Source organism: Piliocolobus tephrosceles, chromosome 6, assembly GCF_002776525.5.
Source record: "Piliocolobus tephrosceles isolate RC106 chromosome 6, ASM277652v3, whole genome shotgun sequence".
In the NCBI taxonomy this organism is placed as follows: domain Eukaryota; kingdom Metazoa; phylum Chordata; class Mammalia; order Primates; family Cercopithecidae; genus Piliocolobus; species Piliocolobus tephrosceles.
In genome coordinates, this window is record NC_045439.1 from 138,971,162 (window position 1) to 138,996,940 (window position 25,779).

The 25,779-nt window shown below is 40.0% G+C and overlaps 1 protein-coding gene and 1 non-coding gene across 2 annotated transcripts; one reads left to right on the top strand and one right to left on the bottom strand.

Annotated features, from left to right (window-relative positions):
• Positions 1–2,836: 2,836 nt before the first annotated feature.
• TRNAQ-CUG lies at positions 2,837–2,908 on the bottom strand. The gene has a single exon. It is a non-coding gene; the product is annotated as a tRNA-Gln (tRNA).
• A 158-nt stretch (positions 2,909–3,066) lies between these two features.
• On the top strand, positions 3,067–23,516 carry RAB11A (RAB11A, member RAS oncogene family). The gene is made up of 5 exons (XM_023220802.1): positions 3,067–3,401; positions 11,396–11,591; positions 11,826–12,019; positions 13,398–13,478; positions 21,754–23,516. Exons 1-5 carry the CDS (start codon positions 3,362–3,364, stop codon positions 21,891–21,893), a joined length of 651 nt encoding a protein of 216 aa, XP_023076570.1. The 5' UTR covers positions 3,067–3,361; the 3' UTR covers positions 21,894–23,516.
• Positions 23,517–25,779: the final 2,263 nt, after the last annotated feature.

Below are 25,779 nucleotides of genomic sequence, written 5' to 3' on the forward strand. Positions count from 1 at the left end.
CAGGTAGATCACTTGAGGTCAGGAGTTTGAGATCAGCCTGGCCAACATGGTGAAGCCCTGTCTCTACAAAAATACAAAAATTATCCGGGTGTGGTGGTGCATGCCTGTAATGCCAGCAACTCAGGAGGCTGAGGCTAGAATCAGTTGAACCTGGGAGGCAGAGGTTGCAGTGAGCTGAGATCGCACCACTGCACTCCAGCCTGGTGATAAAGAGACACTCCACCTCGAAAAAAAGAAAAAAAAAAAAAAAAAAAAGAAATATAACAATGACATGTTTATTTAACAAATGGAAACCACTACAGAAGCTTTTTGGGTCGGGCCAGTGGCCCCCAGGCTCTGCTTTATGGGATACAGAAGGGAGGAACGTCTGTCCCTGGGCATTCTTCCCGAGACCTAGGGAGTGAGGTTCACTTTCTTCAAATGAACTAGGACAGGGGGTGAGGATCATGGCATCCTGCCCCTTTCCCATCATAGGCTCTGGCCTGGCATCTGGCTAATTCTTACAATAATAACTCATGGTTCTCAACTTTGGTAACTACTGACATTTTGGGCCAGATAATTATTTTTCTTGGGAGTGCTATTCTGTGTGTTGTAGAACATTTAGCAGCATCCCTGGTCCCTACTAGATACCAATAGCACCCCCAAGTAGTGACACTAAAAATGTCTCCAGATGTTATCAAATGTCTCTGGGCACAAGATTGACCCCTGTTGAAAATCATTGCATTTGGCCAGGCACAGTGGCTCATTCCTGTAATCTTAGCACTTCTGGAGGCTGAGATGGGAGCATCGCTTGGGCTCAAGAGTTCAAGACCAGCCTGGGCAAAGATGGCGAAACCCCATCTCTACAAATAATACAAAAATTAGCCAGGTGCGATGGTGCACACCTGTAGTCCCAGCTGCTTGGGAGGTGGAGGTGGGAGAATTGCTTGAGCCCACCCAGGATACGGAGGCTGCCGTGAGCCGACATCGCACTATCGCACTCCAACCTGGGTGATGCGGCAAGACCCTGACTCAAAAAAAAAAGGAAAAAGAAAAAAGTCAATGCATTCATAAATATTTATTATGTTCCATGCATGATGTTAACAGCTATACATATGTTACTTAATTCCTTCTTCCTGTTTGTCCCCATTTTGCAGATAAGAAACTGGGATTCAGCAGGATTAAATAAATTATTGAAATTGACACAGCTTTAGTGAATGACTGAGCTGAAGTTTAAACACAGCCTTATCATTCCTCACTTTGTTTTTAACAAACATGTAAAGTTACCTCCCCAGATGTGGAGGGTGAGATATATTTCAGGTCTTGCTTCTCCCACATAGTCTAAGGCTAGGCATTTCTAAATTTATAATTCCAGGCTTTTTACTAGAGCGTTCCTTTTTATTTTCTTACCAACTGTATTTGTCCAGGTTCTCTAGAGGAACAGAACTAATAGGATAGACATATATATATAAAAATGGGAGTTTATTAAGTAGTATTAACTCGCATGATCACAAGGTCCCACAATAGGCCTTCTGCAAGCTGAGAGGCAAGGAAGCCAGTTCGAGTCTCAAAGATGAAGAACTTGTAGTCCAACATTTGAGGGCAGGAAACATCCAGCACGGGAGAAAGATGTAGGCTGGGAGGCTAAGCCAGTCTAGCCTTTTCATATTTTTCTGCCTGCTTTATATTTGCTGGCGGCTGATTAGATGGTGCCCACCCAGGTTAAGGGTGGGCCTGCCTTTCCCAGCCCATTGACTCAACGGTTAATCAGCTCACTGTGACCTCTGCTTCCTGGGTTCAAACGATTCTCGTGCCTAAGCCTCCAGAATAGCTGGGACTACAGGCGCCCACCACCATGCCCGGCTAACTTTTTGTATTTTTAGTAGCGACGGGGTTTCACCTTGTTGGCCAGGCTGGTCTTGAACTCTTGACCTCAGGTGATTCACCCACCTCGGCCTCTCTAAGTGCTGGGATTAAGGCGTGAGCCACCGTGCCCAGCCCTTTTTCCACTTTTAAGTATTGTTATGACAACACTGGGGTCACCCAAATAATCCAGGATAATATCCCTAATTTAATGTCAGCTGATTAGCAACCTTAATTTCATCTGTAACCTCAATTCCCCTTTGCCATGTAACCTAACCTATTCAGTCTCCAGGAATTGGGAAGTGGACATCATTGGCAGGGGGTATTCTTCTGCTTGTTCTAGGCACACTTGCCCACAAGTCTAAATCGAGAGTTTGCATATAGGAGGTAGGAGGTGTGACAATAATTGGATAAAGGCTTTTCTGGAATTACAAAATTCTCTTCAAATACAGGGAGGCCCTGCGGCATGATATCTGGCAAATCACTTGAGTCTTAGTATCCAAATTTCCGCTAAAATGGAAATTGCCATCCTTTGCTCAGCATATTAAATGAAATACTTATGTAAACGGACTTAGATTAGAGGCCTACAAATAGGACTCAAGTTCTTGATGAATCTTGATGAGGAGGGTGGGCGAAGTACTCTAAATGAAAACGAGATAGACTGAGAGATTTCCGGAGAGGAGTGAGTGACAAGCGCCTACCCGTGCATTAAGCTGGAGGTAGAAAATTCCAGCAAAAGGAATTTTCAAGTTTCATTGAAGCTTCTGAATTAAGGTTTGAGGGGCCAGGGTTAAAAAAAAAAAAAAAAGGTAGTGAAGAGGCTCATTAAGACAACCCCCACCAGGTAGCAGATTGTACCTCAAATGCAGTGGGAAATTTGTGAGGTCTTCATAGGCAAGGATTAAATTTTACATCTCCATGTTAATATATATCATAGTTGTTCAATTACTTAGTGAACAAAAAAGTTGTTAAGGAAAAAAAAAACCACCAACGCAGGTTCCACCGAGATTTGAACTCGGATCGCTGGATTCAGAGTCCAGAGTGCTAACCATTACACCATGGAACCGCCACGCGCACATAGCCGCCTTCGGCTCTCTAATCCTTAGACAACCCCGCCCCCATCCACAAACCCACCACTCACAGGCGGTTCCGCCCGGTTCCAGCGAGTCGCGTCGGGGCACGGTAGCTCGAGAAATGAGCAAGAGTCCACTAAGACCATGGTAGCTAGGAATTCCAGGACTCAGTTTCCCCTTTGAGTCTCCTTTAGCGACGAAAGTTTGAAGCCCCACGTTTGGCGACTCTCGCGCACACCACCCTTCTTGGGTTCAGGGACGGGGAACCGCCCCCGGAAGTACTTCCCCTTAAAGGCTGGGGCCTGCCGGAAGTGGCGCAGCGGCAAGGAGGGGCTCTTCATCCAGTCCGGCAGTTGAAGCTCGGCGTTCGGGTTACCCCTGCAGCGACGCCCCCTGGTCCCACAGATACCACTGCTGCTCCCGCCCTTTCGCTCCTCGGCCGCGCAATGGGCACCCGCGACGACGAATACGACTACCTCTTTAAAGGTGAGGCCATGGGCTCTCGCACTCTACACAGCCCCCGTTCGGGGACCCGGGACACTCTCGGCGGAGGTGCCGGCCACCCCTGCACTGATAGAGGCCTGCCTCAGCCCTTCCTTTTTGTGCGGTTCCGTCTCATACCCAGCTCAGCTTTTTCCCTCCTCAGAGAGGGGTCCCCATCACATGCCGCTCTCTGAGCGACCTCTCCGTGGGCCTTGGCTGGCCTCAGAGCCCCTCCCTGCGTGTCCTTCCCCTGGCAGACTGCCTTCTCGCATATCGTCGAATTCCTTTCCCCGGGTTCTGCGGCCCCGCCGCCCCTCCCACCATCTCTCTTTTCGGGTGTAGCGCCCCCTCCCCCTCAGCGTACACCTTTCCCGGCTGGCGTCCTCTCCCGAAGCTCCTCTGACGGGTTCTTCGCTTCCCTCTTGTCCTTGCCTTCGGTGCAGACTCCCACTACAGGTCTTTTCTTATCTGCCCCTTTCCCCGCTCGAGCGAGCCTCTCTTCTGCATCTCTTCTCCCCTCGTTCGGCCCCCCCCCCGCCCCCTCCCCCCCCCCCTTCCGCCCCCCCCCCAAGCTTCTCCCATCCCGGGTCTAGGACCCGGTAAAATCTGAGCGGGCCAGGGGTCCCCACCCCCACCCTCCGCCCCGCGGTTCTCGCGGTCCTTGCGGTCCTTAACCTTCTCTGACCGCTCCCTCCCCCACTCCCCATTTGGCAACTCTTTACCTTCCCTCCCCAGATCGTGTTTAGAGCTCTCTTGTCTCCGTTGCGACCCGGGTGGTGGGAGGGTAAGAGGGATCGCCCATCACCCAGTGGCGCGCTTGTCGCAGTGACCCGGCAGGCTGACATTACTTCCCACCTAGCCTTTTATTTTCTTGCTCTCCCTACTCAGTGGCACACAACCCGGGATAACTCTTTACTCGATTCGCGAGAAGAGGTTGCGGATGGGTGGTGGCTGTTATCCTTGCCAGACCTGAAGGCCCGGTTCCTGAGCAGGAAAGGTTGTGCGCTGCACAAATACTAGCTTGCTTTATCTCTATGGACGGGTTGCTTCCTGCTGCAACACTGGGAGGATCCAACAGGAAGGGAAGAGCCCTAGTTGGCCACATACCTTTCCCAAAAGGTTGGGGGTAGGAGGAAGTTGTGTGCTCTTTAGGTCACATTAAATATTTATTATAAGGTACGGAAACATGTAGTGCCCTTGGATAGAACATATCGGAGGGTCAGGGTTGGTTAGAAAGAATTGCTTGTTGGTTGAGTCCGGAAGGAATCCAATTTTTTTTTTTTTAATCAACGAAGATAAAGGGTACATTTTTCAATGAGAAGAGAGTACAGTAGATGCTTTTTTTGTTCAGTGAATGTACTCTCACTCTAATGCTCTTTCTCTGCTCCTGAATTGGGAAGGTAGCCATCAGTAGTGTGCCGAACAAAGATCATTACCACTGAGGAAGAAGCCATTGCTATTAAACCTTTACTGTGGAGGGTGGAGTTTAAAGAGTGTTAAGCACGGTGACTGTTTCTGTCTTTGCCATTGGGTGCTAAGAATGATTGACTAAACCAAGCAGGAAAGATTTCTTTGCTTTCCCAATACTTTGCAAATCTTGTTATACTAGCCTGCTGTTGTACTCTTGTCATCTCTTATGCCTCTGACCCAGAATATTCTATTGTATAGGGTGAATACTTTTGGTATCCCCCCTCCACCCCGTGCTCTAAAGTACTTTCAGGGTACTTAGTTCATTTTACAAATACAAAACTGAGACCTGGATTACAAAAAGTATACTACAGCATACGTTTTGCCGAAGGTATCTGAGATGATGTGAAATTATTTGAATCTTTTGAGACTTTGGGGTTAAAGGGAGGTTTGTGTTTTAAAATATGGTATAATGGTAGTGTGCCTTTATAAAGGCTGTCTTTGAAGTAATTAATGCAGAACAAGATAGACCGTCAGGGTATTTCTCCTGTTTGGTTTGAACTTGAATGTTGGTTATACAAGGTCCTTTTATTTTTTAACAAAGAATATTAAAATATTCTGAATTGGCCTAAAGTATTTCAGCTTTTTGATTCGACCATCCTTCTAGCAGCGATTGAGAGCACCGAGCTTTGGAATTACGTAGATTTCGGTTTAGATCCTGACTCAGGTCTTATATTTACTATGTGACCTTGGAAAAGTTAACTTTTCTGAGTCTCAGTTCTCTCATTTATATAAAGGAAAATACCTGCCTCTTAAGATTGTTGTGAGAATTAAATGAGACTATCTGTAAAATTTTAACCATGAGGACTCAATAAATGGTAATAATGTGAAAGAAATTACTGTGGTTCTGTCAGTTTTTTTTTTTTTTTTTGAGACAGGGTCTCGCTCTGTCCCCCAGGCTGGAGTGCAGTGGCACAATCAAGGCTCACTGCAGTCTTGGCCTCCTCAGGCTCAGGTGACCCTCCCACCTCAGCCTCCCTAGCTACTCTCTAGCTCCTAGGAGTAGCTGAGACTACAGGAGTGCAGCACCACGTCCAGCTAATTTTTTTTTTTCTTTTTTTGTAAAGACAGAGTTTTGCCATGTTGCCCAGGCTGGTCTCGCACTCCTGGACTTAAGCAATCCACCTGCCTCAGCCCCCTCAAGTGCTGGGATTATAGGCGTGAGCCACTGTGCCTGGCCTTTGTCGGTTTTTTGAACCTTAAATGTAGGTTCAACTACAAGAGCGTTTAAATATTAAAGAAACATAAAACTGGGAACTTCTAATGCCTTTTATGTTTCCATGGGTTATGGTTTCATTTTGTTGTGCATTTTGCTGTTTAAGATAGGGTGTTAAAAATTCTGCTGAGGAGGATTTCTACTTTTTTTTTTTTTTGAGATGAAATTTCGCTCTTGTTGCCCAGGCTGGAGCGCAATGATGCGATCTCGGCTCACTGCAACTTCTGCCTCCTGGGTTCAAGCGATTCTCCTGCCTCAGTCTCCTGAGTAGCTGGGATTACAGGCATGCACCATCACGCCCGGCTAATTTTGTATTTTTAGTAGAGACGAGGTTTCTCCATGTTGGTCAGGCTGGTTTCGAACTCCTGATCTCAGGTGATCCACTTGTCTGGGCCTCCCAAAGCGCTGGGATTACTGGCATGAGCCACCGTGCCTGGCCAGATTTCTAATTTTTTAAAGCTCTTACAGGATATGAGTCACTGTTTTCTTTTTTTTTTTTTTTTAACTTCAATGCTGATTATTTAGCCAATTTCTTATTTATACAAGTATCCTGCTTTAAAGTGAAGAATGATTTTATTTTAAAATAGCTCTATTGTACAGAGATTTATTCACTGAGATGGACTGCAGCTGTTTGTACTTAGAAGATTTACCTAGCAAATGCAATAGTTGAGAGAATTGGAGTTAGTTTGTAACTAACAAGTTGAAAATAAAGGGATATTTTGATTAATAGGGGATGGAGTGGTCTAAATAGGAATGTAATGTGGGACGAGCAGTACAATTATTCTAAATTATGTATTTGTTCTTAACATTAACCTTTATTTAAGCCCAATAGTGAGACTTTTGGTGGGAGGGAATTAGTTTTATTTTATTTAAACTTTTTATTTTTAAAACTTTAATTCTGTAAGTATTTACAAACAATGTGGTTAAGGCCCTGTGGGACATAAGTAAGCATCAATCATAATTTCTATTTACAAATATTGTGTGGTAGGCACCAATCCAAAGTTACATTTTCTAAAAATACCTGGATACATAGTCTATTGCTTAAGACATTTTCTTTTCAATCACATTGGAGGTCAGTAGTAATTAACTGTCAGCTGATTGTCAGTAGAAATTATCATGGGAACTTTGCTGTCTTGCATCTTGTTAGTAGTTTTTCTTTCACAAGTTTTGGTTGAGCAACTCAGATTCTCCTGAATCTGGAAAAACTTGTCTAGACTTGAGCCTTATATATATATATATATATATATATTTTTTTTTAGGCAGGGTCTCCCTCTGTTGCCCAGGCTGGAGTGCCATGGCACAGTCATAGCCCACTGCAGCCTCAAATTCCTGTGCTCAAGAAATCCTCCTGCCTCAGCCTCCCAAGTAGCTGGAACTACAAATGTACTCCACCATGCCTGGCTTTTTTTTTTTTTTTTTAAGACTATCCTACTTACAGAAATAAAAATTTCTTTTTTGTGGAGATAGGGTCTCCCTACATTGCCCAGGCTGGTCTCAAACTCCTGGGCTCCAGGGATACTCCCACTTTGGCCTCCCAGAGTGCTGAGATTACAGGCATGAGCCACTGTGTCCCACCTTGAATGCATTGTATATTAAAAACTTTTGAGGAGGTTGGACTATATGAATATAGTTGAAAGAATAGAAATGTCTCCAAATTTATGAAAACCAGAATGAAAATTACCAGTTATTCTTTCAGGTGGTAACTTTTAGGGTTGAGGTACTGTCTTTGATGAATTGTATTTTGGTCCAGTAAATTAGTTTGCAAGAGAAAGTATAAAACTAAATGCAGTTGAAGAAGCAGAAATTTTTAATTAAACGATGGATAATTAATATGTATATTCTGCTTTTATGCATTTAGCAGCTTGATATTTAGTATTAGGTATTTGCGATGATACTCAAATACGGCAGATGTCTAGCTGATAACTTTTTTTTTTTTTTTTGAGACGGAGTTTCACTCTTGTTGCCCAGGCTGGAGTGCAATGGCGTGATTTCGGCTCACTGCAACCTCTGCCTCCAGGTTCAAGTGATTCTTCTGCCTCAGCATCCTGAGTAGCTGGGACTACAGGCATGCGCCACCACACCTGACTAATGTTGTGTTTTTAGTAGAGACGAGGTTTCTCCATGTTGGTCAGGCTGGTCTCGAACTCCCAACCTCAGGTGATCCACCCTCGGCCTCCCAAAGTGCTGGGATTACAGGCGTGAGCCACTGCACCTGGCCTAGTTGAGATAACTTGTTAAAGCATTCATGAATTTTGAGTTATTTTCAGATTAGAGTGCTTTTTAATAGTGTTAACATTAATTGGTTACATTAAGAAAAAAGTTCCCTTACTATCTTTATGATGGCTTAAAGAGTTGAGATTGTTGAGATAATTAACATAATCATTAAAAGTGGAGGTCAAAAGGAAGGAAACCTAAACTTAAAAGTGCTGGAGTTGGCCAGGCATGGTGGCCTATGCCTGTAATCCCAGTACTTTGGGAGGCCAAGGCAAGTGAATCTTTTGAGTCCAGGAGTTTGAGACCCAGCCTGGGCGACATGGCAAAACCCCCATCTCTACAGAAAATACAAAAATTAGCTGAGTGTGTTGGCACGTGCCTATAGTTCCAGCTACTTAGGAGGCTGAGGTGGGAGGATCCTCTGAGCCTGGGAAGTCTAGGCTGCAGTGGGCCCTGTTTGTGCCGCTGCACTCCAGTCTGGGCGACAGTAAGACCCTGTCTCAAAAAAAAAAAGAAAGAAAGTACTGGAAGGTTTTTTGTTTTTTTTTTTTTTGAGACAAGTTCTGGCTCTATTGCCCTAGCTAGAGTATAGTGGCTCACGATCCAGGCTTACCGCAACCTCTGCCTCCCAGGCTCAAGCCATTCTCCCACCTCAGCCTCCTGAGTAGTTGCGACTACAGGCATGCACCACCATGCCTGTCTAATTTTTTTTGTTTGTATTTAGTCATGTATTTTTTTGTATTTAATTTTTTTCATATAAGTGATTCAAAGGCCATTTCCTTAGCAAACATCCGGCCTTTTGTACTAAGAAGCAACAGTGAATGTATCCTATTAAAAGTAGACTATTAACCGAAACTGAAATTTGACTTCATATCCAGAATGGTGGACCTTGGAAACTAATATATCAACTAACCATCCTATAAAATTGAAAGTGCATTGCTTTTGTACATCACTTTAATAACTTTGACATTTTCTTCTGACAGCAAATAAAAGCATGTATATGTTTGCCATAGCACCTTTGACACCCTCTAGTTGACTCTTTAGTTAGAAATAACCACTCTTTGTGCTGTGTTGAATTCACTGTCTTCTGAATGATTTCTTGCTGAATCAGCTGACTGAGGAAGCCAGAAAGATATGCATTTGATAATGTACTCTGTCCAAGACTGTCTAGAGGCCAGCTTATATCCGCTCCTGTGGCAAGGAGGGAGTGTGTAATGGACTGTCTTTGCCCTCTGACCAGAGTGCAGTGAGCTTTTAGTTTTTACCGTTCTTTCCACTCGTACCACCAAATCCCAGTCTCTTTAGTAAGGAATGGTCTTATTCCTTGGCCTTATTTTTGTATGTTTGATTTTCTAGTCCTGATGTCTAAATCAATTAACTAGTTTAGATAGATAAGAAGAAGTCTTAGTAGTCAAAAGTAGGAACGAATATAATGTTTCCTGAAATGCTGATACCAATTTTACAAAGGAAAAAATGTCTAGCTCAGATTCTGTAAACCTGTGAACTCATTTTGAACTTTAAATTCAGATAGAAAATACCTTAAAACGGCCGGGCGTGGTGGCTCAAGCCTGTAATCCCAGCACTTTGAGAGGCTGAGACGGGCGGATCATGAGGTCAGGAGATCGAGACCATCCTGACTAACACGGTGAAACCCCATCTCTACTAAACAATACAAAAAACTAGCTGGGCGAGGTGGCAGGCGCCTGTAGTCCCAGCTTCACAGGAGGCTGAGGCAGGAGAATGGCGTAAACCCGGGAGGCGGAGCTTGCAGTGAGCTGAGATCTGGCCACTGCACTCCAGCCTGGGCGACAGAGCAAGACTCCGTCTCAAAAAAAAAAAAAAAAAAAAGAAAAGAAAACACCTTAAAACAACGTAACTGCTTATTTCTCCATTGTTTTTGAAATTCTTAAGTGTAATACCACTTTGGGTGAAAAAGAATCTCCATGTATCTACTTAGTAAGTAAACTGCTGCCTATAGAAATCACAGGAAGCAAAGTCATCTAATCAAGACCTATTTTCCAAAAAATCATGGAGTCGTAAGTGAAAGTGTATGCCCTCCTTGCTTTGTTTTACTTTTATGTTATGTTATGTTATATTATGTTATGTTATTTTTTGAGACAGAGTCTCGGTGTGTCGTGCAGGCTGGAGTGCAGTGGCACACTCTCGGCCCTCTGCAACCTATTTCCTGGGTTCAAGCTATTCTCCTGCCTCAGGCCCACAAGTAGTTGGGATTACAGGCACCCACCACCATGCCTGGCTAAGTTTTGTATTTTTATAGAGATGGGGTTTTCACCATGTTGGCCAGACTGGTCTCGAACTCTTGGCCTCCCAAAATGCTGAGATTACAGGCGTGAGCCACCACGCCTGGCACTTGGTTTGGTTTTGACTCACAGTATGTCAGAATTATTAGTTTCCTAGTACCCCTGTTTATCTTTAGTGGGGTGAGTTTTTTGGTAGAGGGGTCTTTAACTTTGAACCAATCTGATGAATGCAACTATTAAAGGTCATTTTAGTTTCTGTGATCTGTATGGTGAAGTTTATAAACCCTGTGCCTCATATGTTAAATGTTTTTCATTTTGTCTAGGTCTGAGTCCTGAGGTCACACCCAGTCTTTGATGAAACAAAGTATATCCATTTTGTCCTTCCCTAACCACTAACAGCCTTTGTTCTTTTCATGTCTGATACATTACATTTTAATATCATAAATTGTTCATTTAGTTTAGTATTTATCTTTGAAGTTATCTTCTAAAGTAGTAAGATTGGCATAGCATTGATGGTAATTAATGCCTGTCATCAGTGCCAAGTGCATCTGTGATTAAAACTGCATGTTTAAGATAGGGTACTGTATCTGTGCTAAGCAGATGATGTGTGGAAGTCATACAGGTAGAAACAGGTTGAAAAGAATCAATCGATTTTATGGATTGGTAACTGGTCAAGAACATGGGGTTCAACCCCCTGCCCCCATTCCTTTTAAAAAATCATATACCTTATTTTTCTTGCTTTGTTTACTCTGAAGCCAAACTTCTTTGTGTTGAAAGCATAGTGGTATTCTCAATGTGTTTGCCTCATTCATCTGACATTAAGTTCTTTGTCTTTCCAGTTGTCCTTATTGGAGATTCTGGCGTTGGAAAGAGTAATCTCCTGTCTCGATTTACTCGAAATGAGTTTAATCTGGAAAGCAAGAGCACCATTGGAGTAGAGTTTGCAACAAGAAGCATCCAGGTTGATGGAAAAACAATAAAGGCACAGATATGGGACACAGCAGGGCAAGAGCGATACCGAGCTATAACATCAGCGTAAGTCTCACAGTTTTTAAGTTCTGTGAAATGGGTTGCCAATGAGTGAATTAGCTGACTTTTGGTATTGGAAAAAGAGCTCTTTTTTCCTTTTAAGAATTCTAGTATTAGGAATCCTTAGAAATTTATTTATAAGTATGTTTTTAAAACTCATAATCCATATTTTGAGTTCTTCCTGGTGTTTGCTTCCATCTTGTGGTGGTTTTCTGATATTAAATATGTTTCTGTTTTCAGATATTATCGTGGAGCTGTAGGTGCCTTATTGGTTTATGACATTGCTAAACATCTCACATACGAAAATGTAGAGCGGTGGCTGAAAGAACTGAGAGATCATGCTGATAGTAACATTGTTATCATGCTTGTGGGCAATAAGAGTGATCTGCGTCATCTCAGGGCAGTTCCTACAGATGAAGCAAGAGCTTTTGCAGGTTAGTGATAGGAATTCCATGATATTTCTTACCATTGTGTCTTGTGGTTTTGATACCTTTCCCGTAAGAGTAATAGGTTATAATAGTTTCCGAAAGGTAAACATGAATGCTTAGCAAGAATTGTTTTGAAAGTTTGTGATGACTGTATAGCTTTTTTGCTTTGAGTCATTAAAACAGGAATATTTTTCCGCCAAAAAATGAATATAAACATTGTGTATCCTGTCTCTTTTTCTGTTATGTTTCTGTGTTTACAAAGGCTGATGTACATGAGCTCTATGTGAGTGAAAGGTAAAGGCTCAGAGTGTCGGGGACCAATAGGGATGCAGCTGCTTAGGAGCTGTAACTTTTTGGCTTCATGAAGAATTCACATGTCTCTTGCCCCTGTTCTGGTAGGGACAGCATGCCAGAAGACAACATTGTGCATTTGTGGCTAGTGAAAGTCTTGCCTTTGCTCTAATGCTGATGCTGTGGATAACTTTCTGTAACAGTTTTTTTAATTTCCCATGCGAGAATAGCTTTATTGTAAATAATATAGCTACAACATTCTGAATACTATAGCCAATGTGGTTGATGGAGAGGATAGCAAGAGGTGGAAATAGCTGGCCACTGGATACATTTTTACCACATTTTAAGTGGTGTCATTCATTACTAGTGAGTAGTATTTAGATGTAATAAGTATTTATTTTAATTAAGGAGCCAATTGACATTTTCTCATTTTTTTTTTTTTTTGTTTTTTTTTGAGAGCCAGGATCTCACTCTGTTATCCAGTCTGGAGTGGAGTGGCACAATCAAGGCTCACTGCAGCCTTGACCTCTGGGCTTAAGTGATCTTCCACCTCAGCCTCCTAAGTAGCTGGGACTACGGGTGTGTGCTACCACACTCAGCTAATTTTTTGTATTTTTTTGTAGAGACGGGGTTTTGCCATTTTGCCCAGGCTGGTCTTGAACTCCTAGGCTCAAGCAATCCGCCTGCCTTGGCCTGCCAAAGTCCTGGGATTACAGGAGTGAGCCACCATGCCCAGCCCTCTCACTATTATTTTTAATCTATTAATGTGTAAATATTAATGTGTAAGTAGGGTTGGGCATGGTGGCTCATGCCTGTAATCTCAGCATTTTGGGAGACTGAGGCAGGAGAAATGCTTGAGGCCAGGAGTTCGAGACCAGGCTGGGCAACGTAGTGAGATCTACATCTCTACTTAAATAAAGAAATAATAAAGTAAGTAAATAAAGTGTAAATAGAATGGTTCCCTTACTGTCTCATAAGTTGAGGAGGTCTTAAGTTTTAAAAAGTTCTATTATTTTTCCTTTTGAGGGCTTGAGTATATGATATTCCTTGTTTTAAAACTTGACAATACTGAAATTTTTGTGTCTCCCCACAGAAAAGAATGGTTTGTCGTTCATTGAAACTTCTGCTCTAGACTCTACAAATGTAGAAGCTGCTTTTCAGACAATTTTAACAGGTAAGACTTGCATTTTCAGATTACACCAGTAGGAACTAGAAGTTTTAGGAAGGTAATTTAAACAAACTAATCAGCAGCTAAACTATGTATCAGCCGAGAATGACTATCATTTGAGAGCTACTCTAGCAAAAGCTGTTTAGAGTGCAAAATTAACTACAACCCTTGCTCACTGAGCTTCAGTTGTCCTAATTCATCTGATTTATAGTGGGAAAAATACTTGGAAAATAATTCATTCACTTCCATGATTACTTCAGTTCAGGTATTACATTCTTCATGGTCACAAACACAAAGTAATGTTTAAATGTACTTTTATAAGGTAAATATTGAGATCCCAGCTATAGAAAGATATAAATGCCCTTTTGAAATTTAGTAAAGAAAAAGCTAGGGAAAAAACATATTTTTAAAAATTATAGCGACAAAATAAAATTCTTCTGTGATACAGAAGAAAGGTATCACTTGCGTATTCTATATTGTACCATGGGAGATAATTGGTAGATAAAATCAGCCAATGATTGCATATAGAAAAGTTTTAAAAAGTAGTGGGAAAGAGATGGAGTTCATGCTGATTTGGAATGTGAATGATGAATGACCAGGTCAGCCTCTGAGGTAAGAAGTGTTCACTCATATTTATCGTGAAGCTATTAAAATAACCAGATTATTAGTGAGATAGTCTTAATCTTCTAATGAGTACTTTGATGGGTTGTTTTTAAATACTTTTAAATTGTATATTACTTTTAAGAACTCATGATTTAAAATGTCTTAATATATAGTACAGTTTTACGTGGCATTGTTCTAAAAAGTCTATACAGAGGTATGATTAAATGGGTTTCCAATTATAATATAACAAGTTTTGATTTATTGTTTGTATGCAGCCCCTGTATTAGAGATTAACAGATTTTAACTTTAACATATTCTTTTACTGTAAAAATGTAAGTGTAAAGTCAAAGAGGTAAGATTTGGAAGCCTGACTTGGGTTCTAGTCCTGGCTCCTCCACTTACTATTAGTTCTACAATCTTAGGCAAGTTACCTAACCCTTCTAGGCCTTAATTTCTCCATCTATAAAATTCATACATATTTTGAGGAGTTTTGTTATTTCCTTTTTGAGAGAAGGCTTATATTTATGAAATCTTCTGATAGGATTTGACTTGACTTTTGTGACCTAAAGGTTTTTGTCTCGGTAACCCTCAGCAAAGAATGGTTTGTCACTGCCCTAGACTTCAAAAATGAGTACCTGTAAAGTACTCATTTTGATACTGTAAAGTACTTATCTATCCCTGGTATATAGAGAACAGTTGGTAAATTAGTAGCTAAATAGCAATTAAGGCATGAGAAAATTGGTAATTTATGTACCTATTTTATTATAATTGTTTTCTCCTATCAGAATAGTGCTGGGGTTGGATAAACAGTCTTTGGAACACAGTAGCTTTCCTTTAGAACGTTCTCTGTCAAAGTTTCACTGATTGTTTTAAGCAAGTAAGAGTTGATTAAGTATGCAGTATGTCTGCAAGTCCTTGTTTTCTTTATATCCATTTGTGTGGATTTTATTAAGTCAACATGTAGAGTGCTAGATTGAGACCCAGGAGTTCTAGGGCATTACATCTTTATCACTTTGCTTCTACTCCCTGTTTAAAGTCATTGAACCTCCCTGCTCCTCAGAGTCATAGTCTTAAAACATGTGAATTAAATTACCTTAAAGATCTGTGAGCATTTTAAGGCCTCAGAAAATCTCATCTGAAAAAACTTTTTAGACAGTCCTCATTGTTGGAATATTTTTTATGTTGTATCAAATCTCTGCTATAATTCTAGCCCATTTATTCTGATATTAAGTGAAGATGAGCTCAAGTCTTCCATCTGCAATTAAGTATTTTATGCATCATTTTGTAACATTGAACTTCTGATCCACTCAAACGTGAACTAGTCAGTACTTAAAATTGAGCCCTTTTGTCTTTAAAGATGAGAGCCAGGCATGTTGATGCATGCCTGTAATCCCAGCATTTTGGGAGGCTGAGGCAGGCGGATCGCTTGAGCTCAAACATCCTAACACCTGTAGAACAACACAGATGTCTGTTGCCACATGCAGTGATCTCAAAAGTTCAAAACCAGCCTGGGCAACATGGTGAAATCCTGTCTCTTAAAAAAAAAAAAAAAAAAATTAGCTGGGCATGGTGGTGTGCGCACCTGAAGTCCCAGCTGAGGTGGGAGGATTGCTTCAGCCTGGGAGGTTTAGGCTGCAGTGAGCTGAGATCATGCCACTGCACTCCAGCCTTCGGGGCAGAGTGAGATCCTGTCTCAAAAAAAAAAAAAAAAAAAGATGAATGTATGGTTACTTTTCTTAAAATTCACTCTAGATTGAACTTTTGTTACAGCTTAATTGTTGCTTGAAAGCAAAGAAGACTTTAGTTTCACTTGCTACGACTTTTCCTTTCTATATTCACTATTTCCTCAGCTTCCTGCATAAATCTCACTGTTGGTCTGTAGGATCAGAGATCACTGCATGTGCAGCAGACATCTGTGTTGTTCTGCAGGTGTTAGGATGTTTGTTCTAAACATTCTTCCTCCTGTATGCCAGTGGAAGTGTGAATGCATAGAGAAAACAGTAAAGAGAATAGTAACTATTGCACTTGATTCTGCCTTAAATGTTAACAGTCTTAAGGGAGTATTTACGTTGTATTTTGATATTGCTGAAAGAAAAAAAAGCTTTAAAATTTTTAAAAATTGAGATGGGGCCCAGTCTGATCTTGAATTACTGAGCTCAAGCCATCTGCTTGCCTTGGCCTCCCAAAGTGCTGGGATTATAGGCATGAGCCACCACGCCCAGCCAAAAATTTTAAATTGTGAAATTATATATCAGAAAATTTACATTGTTACTTCAGAGTTAATTGTATTGTTGGTTTCAGAATAGACCCATGGCATTCTTGACACCCATGAATTTGAAAGTGACTCCATGAGATGATTTTGCTTGATGGTATTTTTTAGAGGTAGTTTACTAGTATGAGAGTGAGACTGGTAGATTGCTCTGCCTCTGAATTTCAGTGCAGCTTTATCTTTTCTCAGGTTCACTAGAGGATGTTTTTAATGCATACCTTTTACTTTTTGCTTTTAACTTTGCATTTTCACAGTTTCAAATTTAAAGAGATTGAAATAATAGTAAAAAGAATTTGCAAATATCCTTCACCCATATTCTTCAGATGTTAATATTTTACCACATCTGCTTTATCCTTTCCCTTCTCTCTAAATATATACGTATTTTTTTTGGCACCATGTGAGATTAAGTGGCAGACATGATGACCCTCATCCTTGAGTATTTTTCAGTGTATATTTTGTAAAAACAAGGATATTCTCTTTTATAGCCACAGTGTAATTATCAAAATCAGAGAGATAATAGTGCCACATCAATGTTTAATTACAGACCTTATTCAGATTTTGCCACTTGTTCCAGTAATACCCGTATTAGCCAAAGAAAGTCCAAGATAAGGTCATGCGTTTCATTTAGCAGTCATATCTCTTTAGTGTCTTCTAATCTCGAACAGTTCCTCAATCTTTTGTTTATTGACCTTGACATTTTTGAAGGGTACAATCCAGTTATTTTGTTGTGTACCTCATTTTGGGTTTTTCTGATTTTTTTCCTCACGATTAAACTCAGGTTATACACTTTTGGCAGGAACACCACAGAAGTGTTCTCAGTGCACCATATCAGCAGGTTTGTGATAATTGGATGTCTTATTAATTACTAGTGATGTTAACTTTGACCACTTGGTTAAGGTGATGTCTACTAGATTTCTCCATGTAATTAATATGTCCAGGATATCTTTTTAGTATAAAGGCTGCATTCTTTTTTTTTTCCCCTGAGTCTTGCTCTGTCAGGCAAGAAGACTACCTCCTAGGTTCAAGCAATTCTCGTGTCTCAGCCTCCCGGGTAGCTGGGATCATAGGCCTGAGCCACCATGCCCTTCTAGTTTTGTATTTTAAGTACAGATGAGTTTTTACCATGTTGCAGGCTGGTCTCTAACTCCTGACCTCACGTGATCTGCCTGCCTTGGCCTCCTAAAGTGCTGAGATTACAGGTGTGAGCCGCCGCCTGGCCTTACTCTACTTTTGGTATATCAGAAAATTTCCGTTAAAAAATGTTAAAGAGAGAGGTATTAACTGGATTACTACATTTTTCAAAATTAAGAACTAATTTCTCAGAAGTTGAAAAACAGTAAGAGGTAGTCAACTGAATATGTAAACTAACAAAAACAGACAGCAAGAGTATCTTAGATTCTTTTGTGGGGGAAGGGGAGTGGCTAAAATTTCTGTCTGAGAAGGTTGACGGTTCAAATGTGAAGAGGCATTAAGGAAAGACAACTAGGATACAATAAAGACAGGCTACTAAAATTAAAATTAAAAAAAAGGATATGTAATTTTTATTTAGATTTTATTTCAATGAAAAAGGATGGGATGGGAGTGTGCCAAGGCTAAAGAGAAGGATTTACCCTTCGGTCATTCAGTCAGATGAGTGGCTAAGGAATAAAGAATTAACTTCATCTTTAAGCTTCCCCTCTGATCTCAAACTGGGAGGCTCTTCTTTTTTCAAGTGTAAATTGTGTGTATAAATTAAGATGAAATATGTGACCCACTGTAAGTTTTAACTTCTTTATAAATTGTTTTAAAGGTTAAATTAGGGGAATCAAAACAGAAAAAAGTTCTTACATAAAAAAACAAATATATGTAAAACTGGAAGAGAGGGAAAGGCAGACTTCTCAAAGAACATAGAGAAGTAAATAATTAAAGAGATCTCATTACAAAGCAAGAAATTTGAGCAGTGTTGGTGTCTGCAAGCATACTGTTTTTTAGAAATGGATTACTGCTGCATTTACTCCAGTTACCAAAAAGGATGTCTGCTAATAAAAATGCCACCAAAGCAATAAAGAGTGATTGGCTTTAAGAGGTTCCACAAGTAATTTACATACTTAAATCTCTTGTGGCTGGGTGTGTCATTAAAAAAAAAACAACAACAGAAACCTGATAAGAAAGTAGGAAGCAGGTAACTTCTAGTTTTCTGATTAGAGAAGGTTATTTCATTGGGAGTTTTGTGACGGTGGGGGTAGGAACTTGCTACACTAGATCTATTTCCCTCTTTCAAAGGCATGTTCTCCTTTAAAACCAAATGAATATACCAATTCCTATGCAGTACCCCCCCCCCCACCGTTTTTTTGTTTTTGTTTCTTTTTTAGAGACGGGGTCTCACTCTGTCCCCAGGCTGGAGTGCTGTGGTGCAGTCTCAACCTCACTGCTTACTGAGTGAGACTGTCTCAAAAAAAAAAAAAAAAAAAGGCATTCTCCTACATAATCACAATACCGTATGTTGTATCCAAGAAATTTAACACTTACACAGTTTTTTTTGCTTTGTTTTGTTTTGTTTTTTTTTGAGACAGAGTCTGCTCTGTTGCCCAGGCTGGAGGGCAGTGGTGCTATCTCACTGCAACCTCCCCTCCTGGGACAAGCGATTCTCCTGCCTCAGCCTCCCAAGTAGCTGAGACTACAGGCGGTGCCACCACACCTGGCTGATTTTTTTTTTTTTTTTTTTTGTATTTTTAGTAGAGACGGGGTTTCACCGTGTTTGCCAGGATGGTCTTGATCTCCTGACCTGGTGATCTGCCCACCTTGGCCTCCCAAAGTGCTAGGATTACAGGCATGAGCCACCTCGCCTGGCCCATTTATACAGTTTTTAATGTGCAATCCATATTCATATTTATTCAATATACTAATAATGTCCTTTCTAGATTTGTTTTTTAATTAAAAATTCAATATCCATTTAAAGATCACATGTATAGGAGCCAAGGGAAATGTCGCTATTGTCCTCTGAAGGTTTGCTGAAAGCTATTTGATATAGCTTTGGACCTTCCTTTTTTTTTGAGACGGAGTCTTGCTCTATTGCCCAGGCTGGAGTGCAGTGGCTCACTGCAAGCTCCGCCGCCTCCCGGGTTCACACCATTCTCCTTCCTCAGCCTCCGGAGAAGCTGGGACTACAGGCGCCCGCCACCATGACCGGCTAATTTTTTTTGTATTTTTGGTAGAGACGGGGTTTCACTGTGTTCGCCAGGATGGTCTCAATTTCGTGACCTTGTGATCTGCCCGCCTTGGCCTCCCAAAGTGCTGGGATTACAGGCGTGAGCCACCACACCTGGCCGTGCTTTGGACCTCTCACAAGGTCCAAATGATAGGTAGAGGTTAGGAAGAAAAAGAATCCTGCTGTATCATTTTTATATCCTTTACATTTCTTTTGTAGGAGAACTAAATAGAAACCTCTGAAAGTTTGCTGGAAAATCAACTCACAAAAGGCAGATTAATTGGAGAAAAGGCATACGAAATTTATTAACATGTACACGGGCAGAACCAGAGAGATGACCCACCTCCTGATGGCATTCAGAAGCTTATGCCATTCTGGCAAAACAGGTTATGGGAAGGAGGAGAAAAGGAATTCTGTTGAGGGGATTACTGGGGAGGATGAATGGATCAGTGGACAGAAATTAATTGGTACATTGTCTCGTGAAAGAGTCTGTTTAAGTGTGGTTACATTCTTGGTCTTACAGGGAGGGGAAGAAAAAACAATTGTTCCTTTTGGTGGGTCTGGATCTCAGGCAGGTGAAGGAACTTCAGCTTCATCCTGTGCTGGGGGGAGAGGATGAGGAGTGGGAGAAGATCAGAGAGACCTTGAGACTTCTTCAGTTCAGCATATCAAAGTGCCATTTTGGAGTATGGGTTTCTGAGCCTCAACAGATGGATTTGTTTTCTATCTGAGATGTTGAATAGAGTAGCCACAGGTTACTATTGAGTGCTTGAAATATGGCTAGTTAGATGAAGAACTGGATTTTAAATTTTATTTAATTAAAATAGGTGGCTACTCTGTTGGATAGCACAAATTTAGAACATTTATCCCCATCTCAGTCTGGATTTATCTCATTATTTCCTCATGATTAAATTAGTTTTAAATATTTTTGGCAGGAATACATGGTGTCCTTCATAGGAATACATTGTGTCTTTCCTAGTACATCATATTAGGAGGCTAATTGTGTTAATTTGACACATTTTTAGAATTGTCTTGCTTTTTGAGAGTAGATTTTTTGGAGGGACAACTGGGAGAGTAAACAAAAATAAGGTACATTCTCTGTTCTTAAGGACTTTATAATCTAGTCAGAGGGAACAACTTTTAGGCAGTGCAGTATAAGACCAAATGTGTTACATACAGATACTTATTGTGGAGGAATTTAGTGACATTCATGTAGTTATTTATCACAACACATATTATATGTTGCAGTACAGTAGTAAGGCAGACACGGTTTTGATCCTAACGGAGTTTAACATTTAATGAAAAAGGCAGACACTAAATTATTTTTGATAAGTGTCATGAAAGAAAGAGTTTACATATAACATCTTAAGTTGCCTGTTTTGTATCATTCTTTAATTACAATTTAAGTTTTGTTCAGGAGGTCACTGATAAACACATTATCTTTTTTTCCCTTCCAAGAATCCATTGGGATTTTAGCATGTTTATTAAGTTGTACTCTACCGAATGCGTCTGATAGTGCAAATTTATTTATTTTTTTGTGTGATACAATGTCATTGTGTGTAGGCAATTTTTTTGTGTGTTTTTTTGTTTTGTTTTTTGGGGTAAAGGTAGACTGAAAATACTCTTATGGTTTACTTCGAATCCTTAAGTCCATAAGCTATGTAATCCTATTGCTTTACCTCTTTTATTTATTTATTTATTTATTTATTGAGACGGAGTCTTGCTGTTGCCCAGGCTGGAGTGCAGTAGTGCGATCTCGGCTCACCACAACCTCTGCCTCCCGGGTTCAAGTGATTCTCCTGCCTCAGCCTCCCGAGTAGCTGGGATTACAGGCACCCGCCATCATGCCTGACTAGTTTTTGTATTTTTAAAGAGACAGGGTTTCACCATGTTGATCAGGCTGGTCTTGAACTACTGACCTCAGGTGATGTGCCTGGCCTGGTTGACCTTTTTAAGTTCTCTCTAAACAGAGATTTATTTGACTACTGAACCTTTCCCTCTGAAATGGAAAAACCTTTGTTTCTTTTCTTACCCCAAGGGCAGTTGTTAAAGGGTTGAATCTAATCAGTGACTGTTTGAAAATAAAACTTTAAATTTATATATTCTCTGTTCAGTTTCCTTATGGTCTTTGATGCAACTATATCTCCTACCTCTATGTATCTTTTATCCTAACTATGATAGGTTTATTCACACTAAGTATTGTGGTTTCTTTTTTCCTCCAGAGATTTACCGCATTGTTTCTCAGAAGCAAATGTCAGACAGACGCGAAAATGACATGTCTCCAAGCAACAATGTGGTTCCTATTCATGTTCCACCAACCACTGAAAACAAGCCAAAGGTGCAGTGCTGTCAGAACATCTAAGGCATTTCTCTTCTCCCCTAGAAGGCTGTGTATAGTCCATTTCCCAGGTCTGAGATTTAAATATATTTGTAATTCTTGTGTCACTTTTGTGTTTTATTACTTCATACTTATGAATTTTTCCATGTCCTAAGTCTTTTGATTTTAGCTTTATAAAATCATCCACTTGTCCCGAATGACTGCAGCTTTTTTTCATGCTATGGCTTCACTAGCCTTAGTTTAATAAACTGAATGTTTGGATTCCTCAATTATTGTTTACTTTCTATCATGGAAGCCTGTCACTGTATGTAGGACATAATAGAACTTGATCACTTGAAGCTCAGACCTATTGGTCTTGATCAAATCAAACTAAGAAGACCTTAGAAATAAGCTACCATTTTGCCACAGAGCAGCTTATCGGTAATACACTCTTCTCCCAGTGCAATGTATATGTCCACAAATATAAGAATTGCCCTATAAGCATAGCAGGATTTTGAGAGCTTGAAAATTTTCCATTATCTGGACATGAATTTCTAAAATGCCTTAATAGGTTTATGTAGTTGAGTAAATTTTGTTTTTTAATTTTTGTAAGCATCAAAGTTGATTAGAGAGGGGGGCACTTTTTCTTGGAGAATTCTCTTAGTAAACACAAAAGATTGTTACGGTTTCATTAGTAGTATGGTTATGGGGCCGTAAGTTAAACAGTGCTGCCTGGCAGGCTGGGAACTGGAGGGACTTGTGGAATGCCATCTCGGGTGCCTCTGTTGCAATGATCAGGCAGCCCAAAAGATTTAAATGATCTATAATAATTTCCAAACAGTAGATTATGTGGCCTTTTATTGCTCAGGCAATAACTGGTTTAATGCTGGTAATGTCAAATTTTGAAGTGTTAATTTTGTCTTAAAACCTTCCAGTAAGTGAAATGCAACCTAGTTTTATCACCATATCCACCAGCAGGCATGGATAATTATTTTAACAATGCTAATATTTGAGTTTTGCAGTATATTATGGAATATAGTCCAGTTAAATCTTTGGTTTCAGTATGTCTGAAGAATACAGTGAGAGGTTAATTTTTGCTCAAGTGGTACCACTTAAAGGCATGTATTCTTTTAGTATGTAAAATGAAATAGTACCTTGAGTTTAAATAGAATGCATTTTAGGCATTGTAGAGACCTGAAATAGTTTTCTTCCACTACATTGTTGAAATCAATGAAGCAATTAGTTTCTCATTCAGAAATGTGCACACTAATATTTAGTTTTGTTTTCTCGTGGATAATATTAAGCACTAACTCTGCAGTTTCCTGGAAGTGGTGTGTCAACTGCAGTGATACTATTCAGGATGGTGGGAAATCCCCCAAAATATGTATGTGTGGGCTTGCTTAGATTACTATATTTCATAGTTAATCTTTTGTCTCTTGCAGTGCTCATGATGTGTGGGACACACGGAAGGCATTGCTGTAGTCAGTCATTTTGGTTTTCTTCTATAGCCATTTTATTATTTTAGTGTATTGGTTATGAAGATAATATTATCTATTTGTAAATTGCTACTTTGTATTTTATGCATGCTCTGTAATTTGAATTTTTTTTTTTTTTTTTTTAGTTATTTGGAATATATTCACATTCTAATAAACAGTTATAGGGGGATTATTTCTTATGTTGTCAGATTACATTTTTCCTTTAAGTGCTTTGGATGCAGCCGTGGAATCCTGATGTAAAAGCATAGGTTCTTGCATTATGGAGTAAACATTGAATTGGGAGCATCAGTATGTGAATTCAGCTTTGATTTTAGACCTGTAGTTCAATTATGTTTTTCTTGGAAAAAGTATGTCCAAAAACATTAGGAAAGTAGTGTGTACTTTCATATATAACAGAGTCACCAGACCCAGGAAAAGAATCCATCTCTATTTTATTGAAAGTTGGTGGTAAATTTTTTACAAAGTAAGGAGAAAGGAGAAAAACTAAATAGTGAATTGAAAATGAATAAAGTAACTTAGAATTTTTACCCAAGTGTAGACTTAAATGTTTCTTTGGGTATGGTTGGATCTTGGGAGAATTCCAGGAAATACTAGGTATTAGAAAGTGACTTCAATTGCATTTCAACAGGTATCTTTGTTCTGAGTAGTATCTAAGGAGACAAACTGTCTCAAGCAAGAAACAATACATTTTTAAATATTTTGACAATACAGGGCTTACGGCAGTTTAGAAGTATTTTGCTACTTGACCTTGATTTTCAGTTATTTTAACTTTGAATTTTAAAAAATTATTTATTTATTTATTTTTTTGAGATGGAGTCTTGCTCCGTCACCCAGGCTGGAGTGCAGTGGCGCGATCTCCGCTCACTGCAAGCTTCACCTCCCCTCCCGGGTTCATCCCATTCTGCATCAGCCTCTTGAGTAGCTTGGACTACAGGCTCCTGCCATCACGCCCAGCTTATTTTTTGTATTTTTAGTAGAGACGGGGTTTCACCATGTTAGCCAGGATGGTCTCGATCTCCTGACCTCGTGATCCGTCCGCCTCGGCCTCCCAGATTGCTGGGAATAAAGGCGTGAGCCACCGTGCCCAGCCTTGAATTTTTTTTTAACTTGTTATATAGTTTCCTGAATAGTTAGTTACCCATGGTGCCTTGATTTAATCTTACGTCATTGTTCTCAAATGCCATGATTTCTCTGTAATAGTAGTTGTCATTATGTAAGGGTAAGTTATTGCCCATTGCATTGAATATGCTAAATTGTAATTATAAGAAAAGGTGCCAGCTAGTGACCTTACATCAGTGATCTTTTAAGTTCTGAAGGGTTCTGCAGAAAAGTTAGACTTCTTGAATTTGGGTTGCCCGTCAGAGCTGGTCACATTTCTTTGATCATTGAGAAAATGAATATCTTAATTTTTGTCTTTGCTGACTTGTATTTTATAAAATACAAATGCTTTTAGTGGGTTTGAGCTATTGTGATAATCTCTTCCATCTACCTTAGAGAAGAAGCTGTACTACTTAGTTTTGGCCAACACCGGAAGCAAAATAATTCAAAGGCTGGGTGGATAATTAAGAACTTATTCTAACCTGTTAGGTTTCAATTTAGGGGGCTTGCTTTGTTTGTTTTAACAGAGGGAAAAAAATATAAATTGATTTTCTGATGTCTCACAAATATCACAAACCTGGAAAACAAAACAAAAAATGAATTTTGTAAAAGATTATGTATGACTTCCATTTGCTCTATAAAAAAATGAACAAAGATTGTGAAAGGATCCTCTTCCACTACATCATTTAATAGGTTAGCAGAACAGATAGGGAGCTATGACACTAGCGCCAAAGAGAGATTTTTCTTCTGGTTGAGTGGAGCTGGTGCCACGCCCCTTTCTGGTATTTGACAGGTCTTTCCCACTCACCTATACAATGTGCCAAGTAAACTGGAGTTGTCATACTAATGTTTTAAAGAATGATTGGTTCCCCCCAAACTGTAGGAGGTTGATGGTAACAATAAAGTGATACAAAATGTTAATATCATTATAACTTATGTAAGGGAGACCATTAGGCTGAGAATCAATATGACTGAGGTTATCTATTCTCCTGAAAAGTGAATTGGAGAATAAAGAAAGAATATTTGAAAGGATGTTGTGTACTAGGCAATATACTAGCATATATTAGAAAATATGGTAAACTGTGGGTTAAAAGAGTGAAAGTAGCTGGTATGATAGAGCACTGGACTGAGTAACGAAGAGTTTGTAGTCATGGCTCTTGTGGTCATTTCATTTTTGAGCCTCACATTCTTCCAATTAATGAGAGTACCAGATTAGATAAATTCTGGGGATTCATCCCAACTCTAACTCTGTAATTCTCTGAATGAACTCTCTCTTCTATTAAAGCCAAATTATTAACATTCTAACTCAAATTTAAATTTAATAGAGAAGTCAAAAT

Coding starts and splice junctions, on each gene's coding strand:
- RAB11A (XM_023220802.1), top strand. CDS start 3,362: ATGGGCACCCGCGACGACGAATACGACTACCTCTTTAAAG. Junction 12,020..13,397: donor TGAAGCAAGAGCTTTTGCAG/GTTAGTGATAGG, acceptor GTCTCCCCACAG/AAAAGAATGGTTTGTCGTTC. Junction 13,479..21,753: donor TTTTCAGACAATTTTAACAG/GTAAGACTTGCA, acceptor TTTTTCCTCCAG/AGATTTACCGCATTGTTTCT.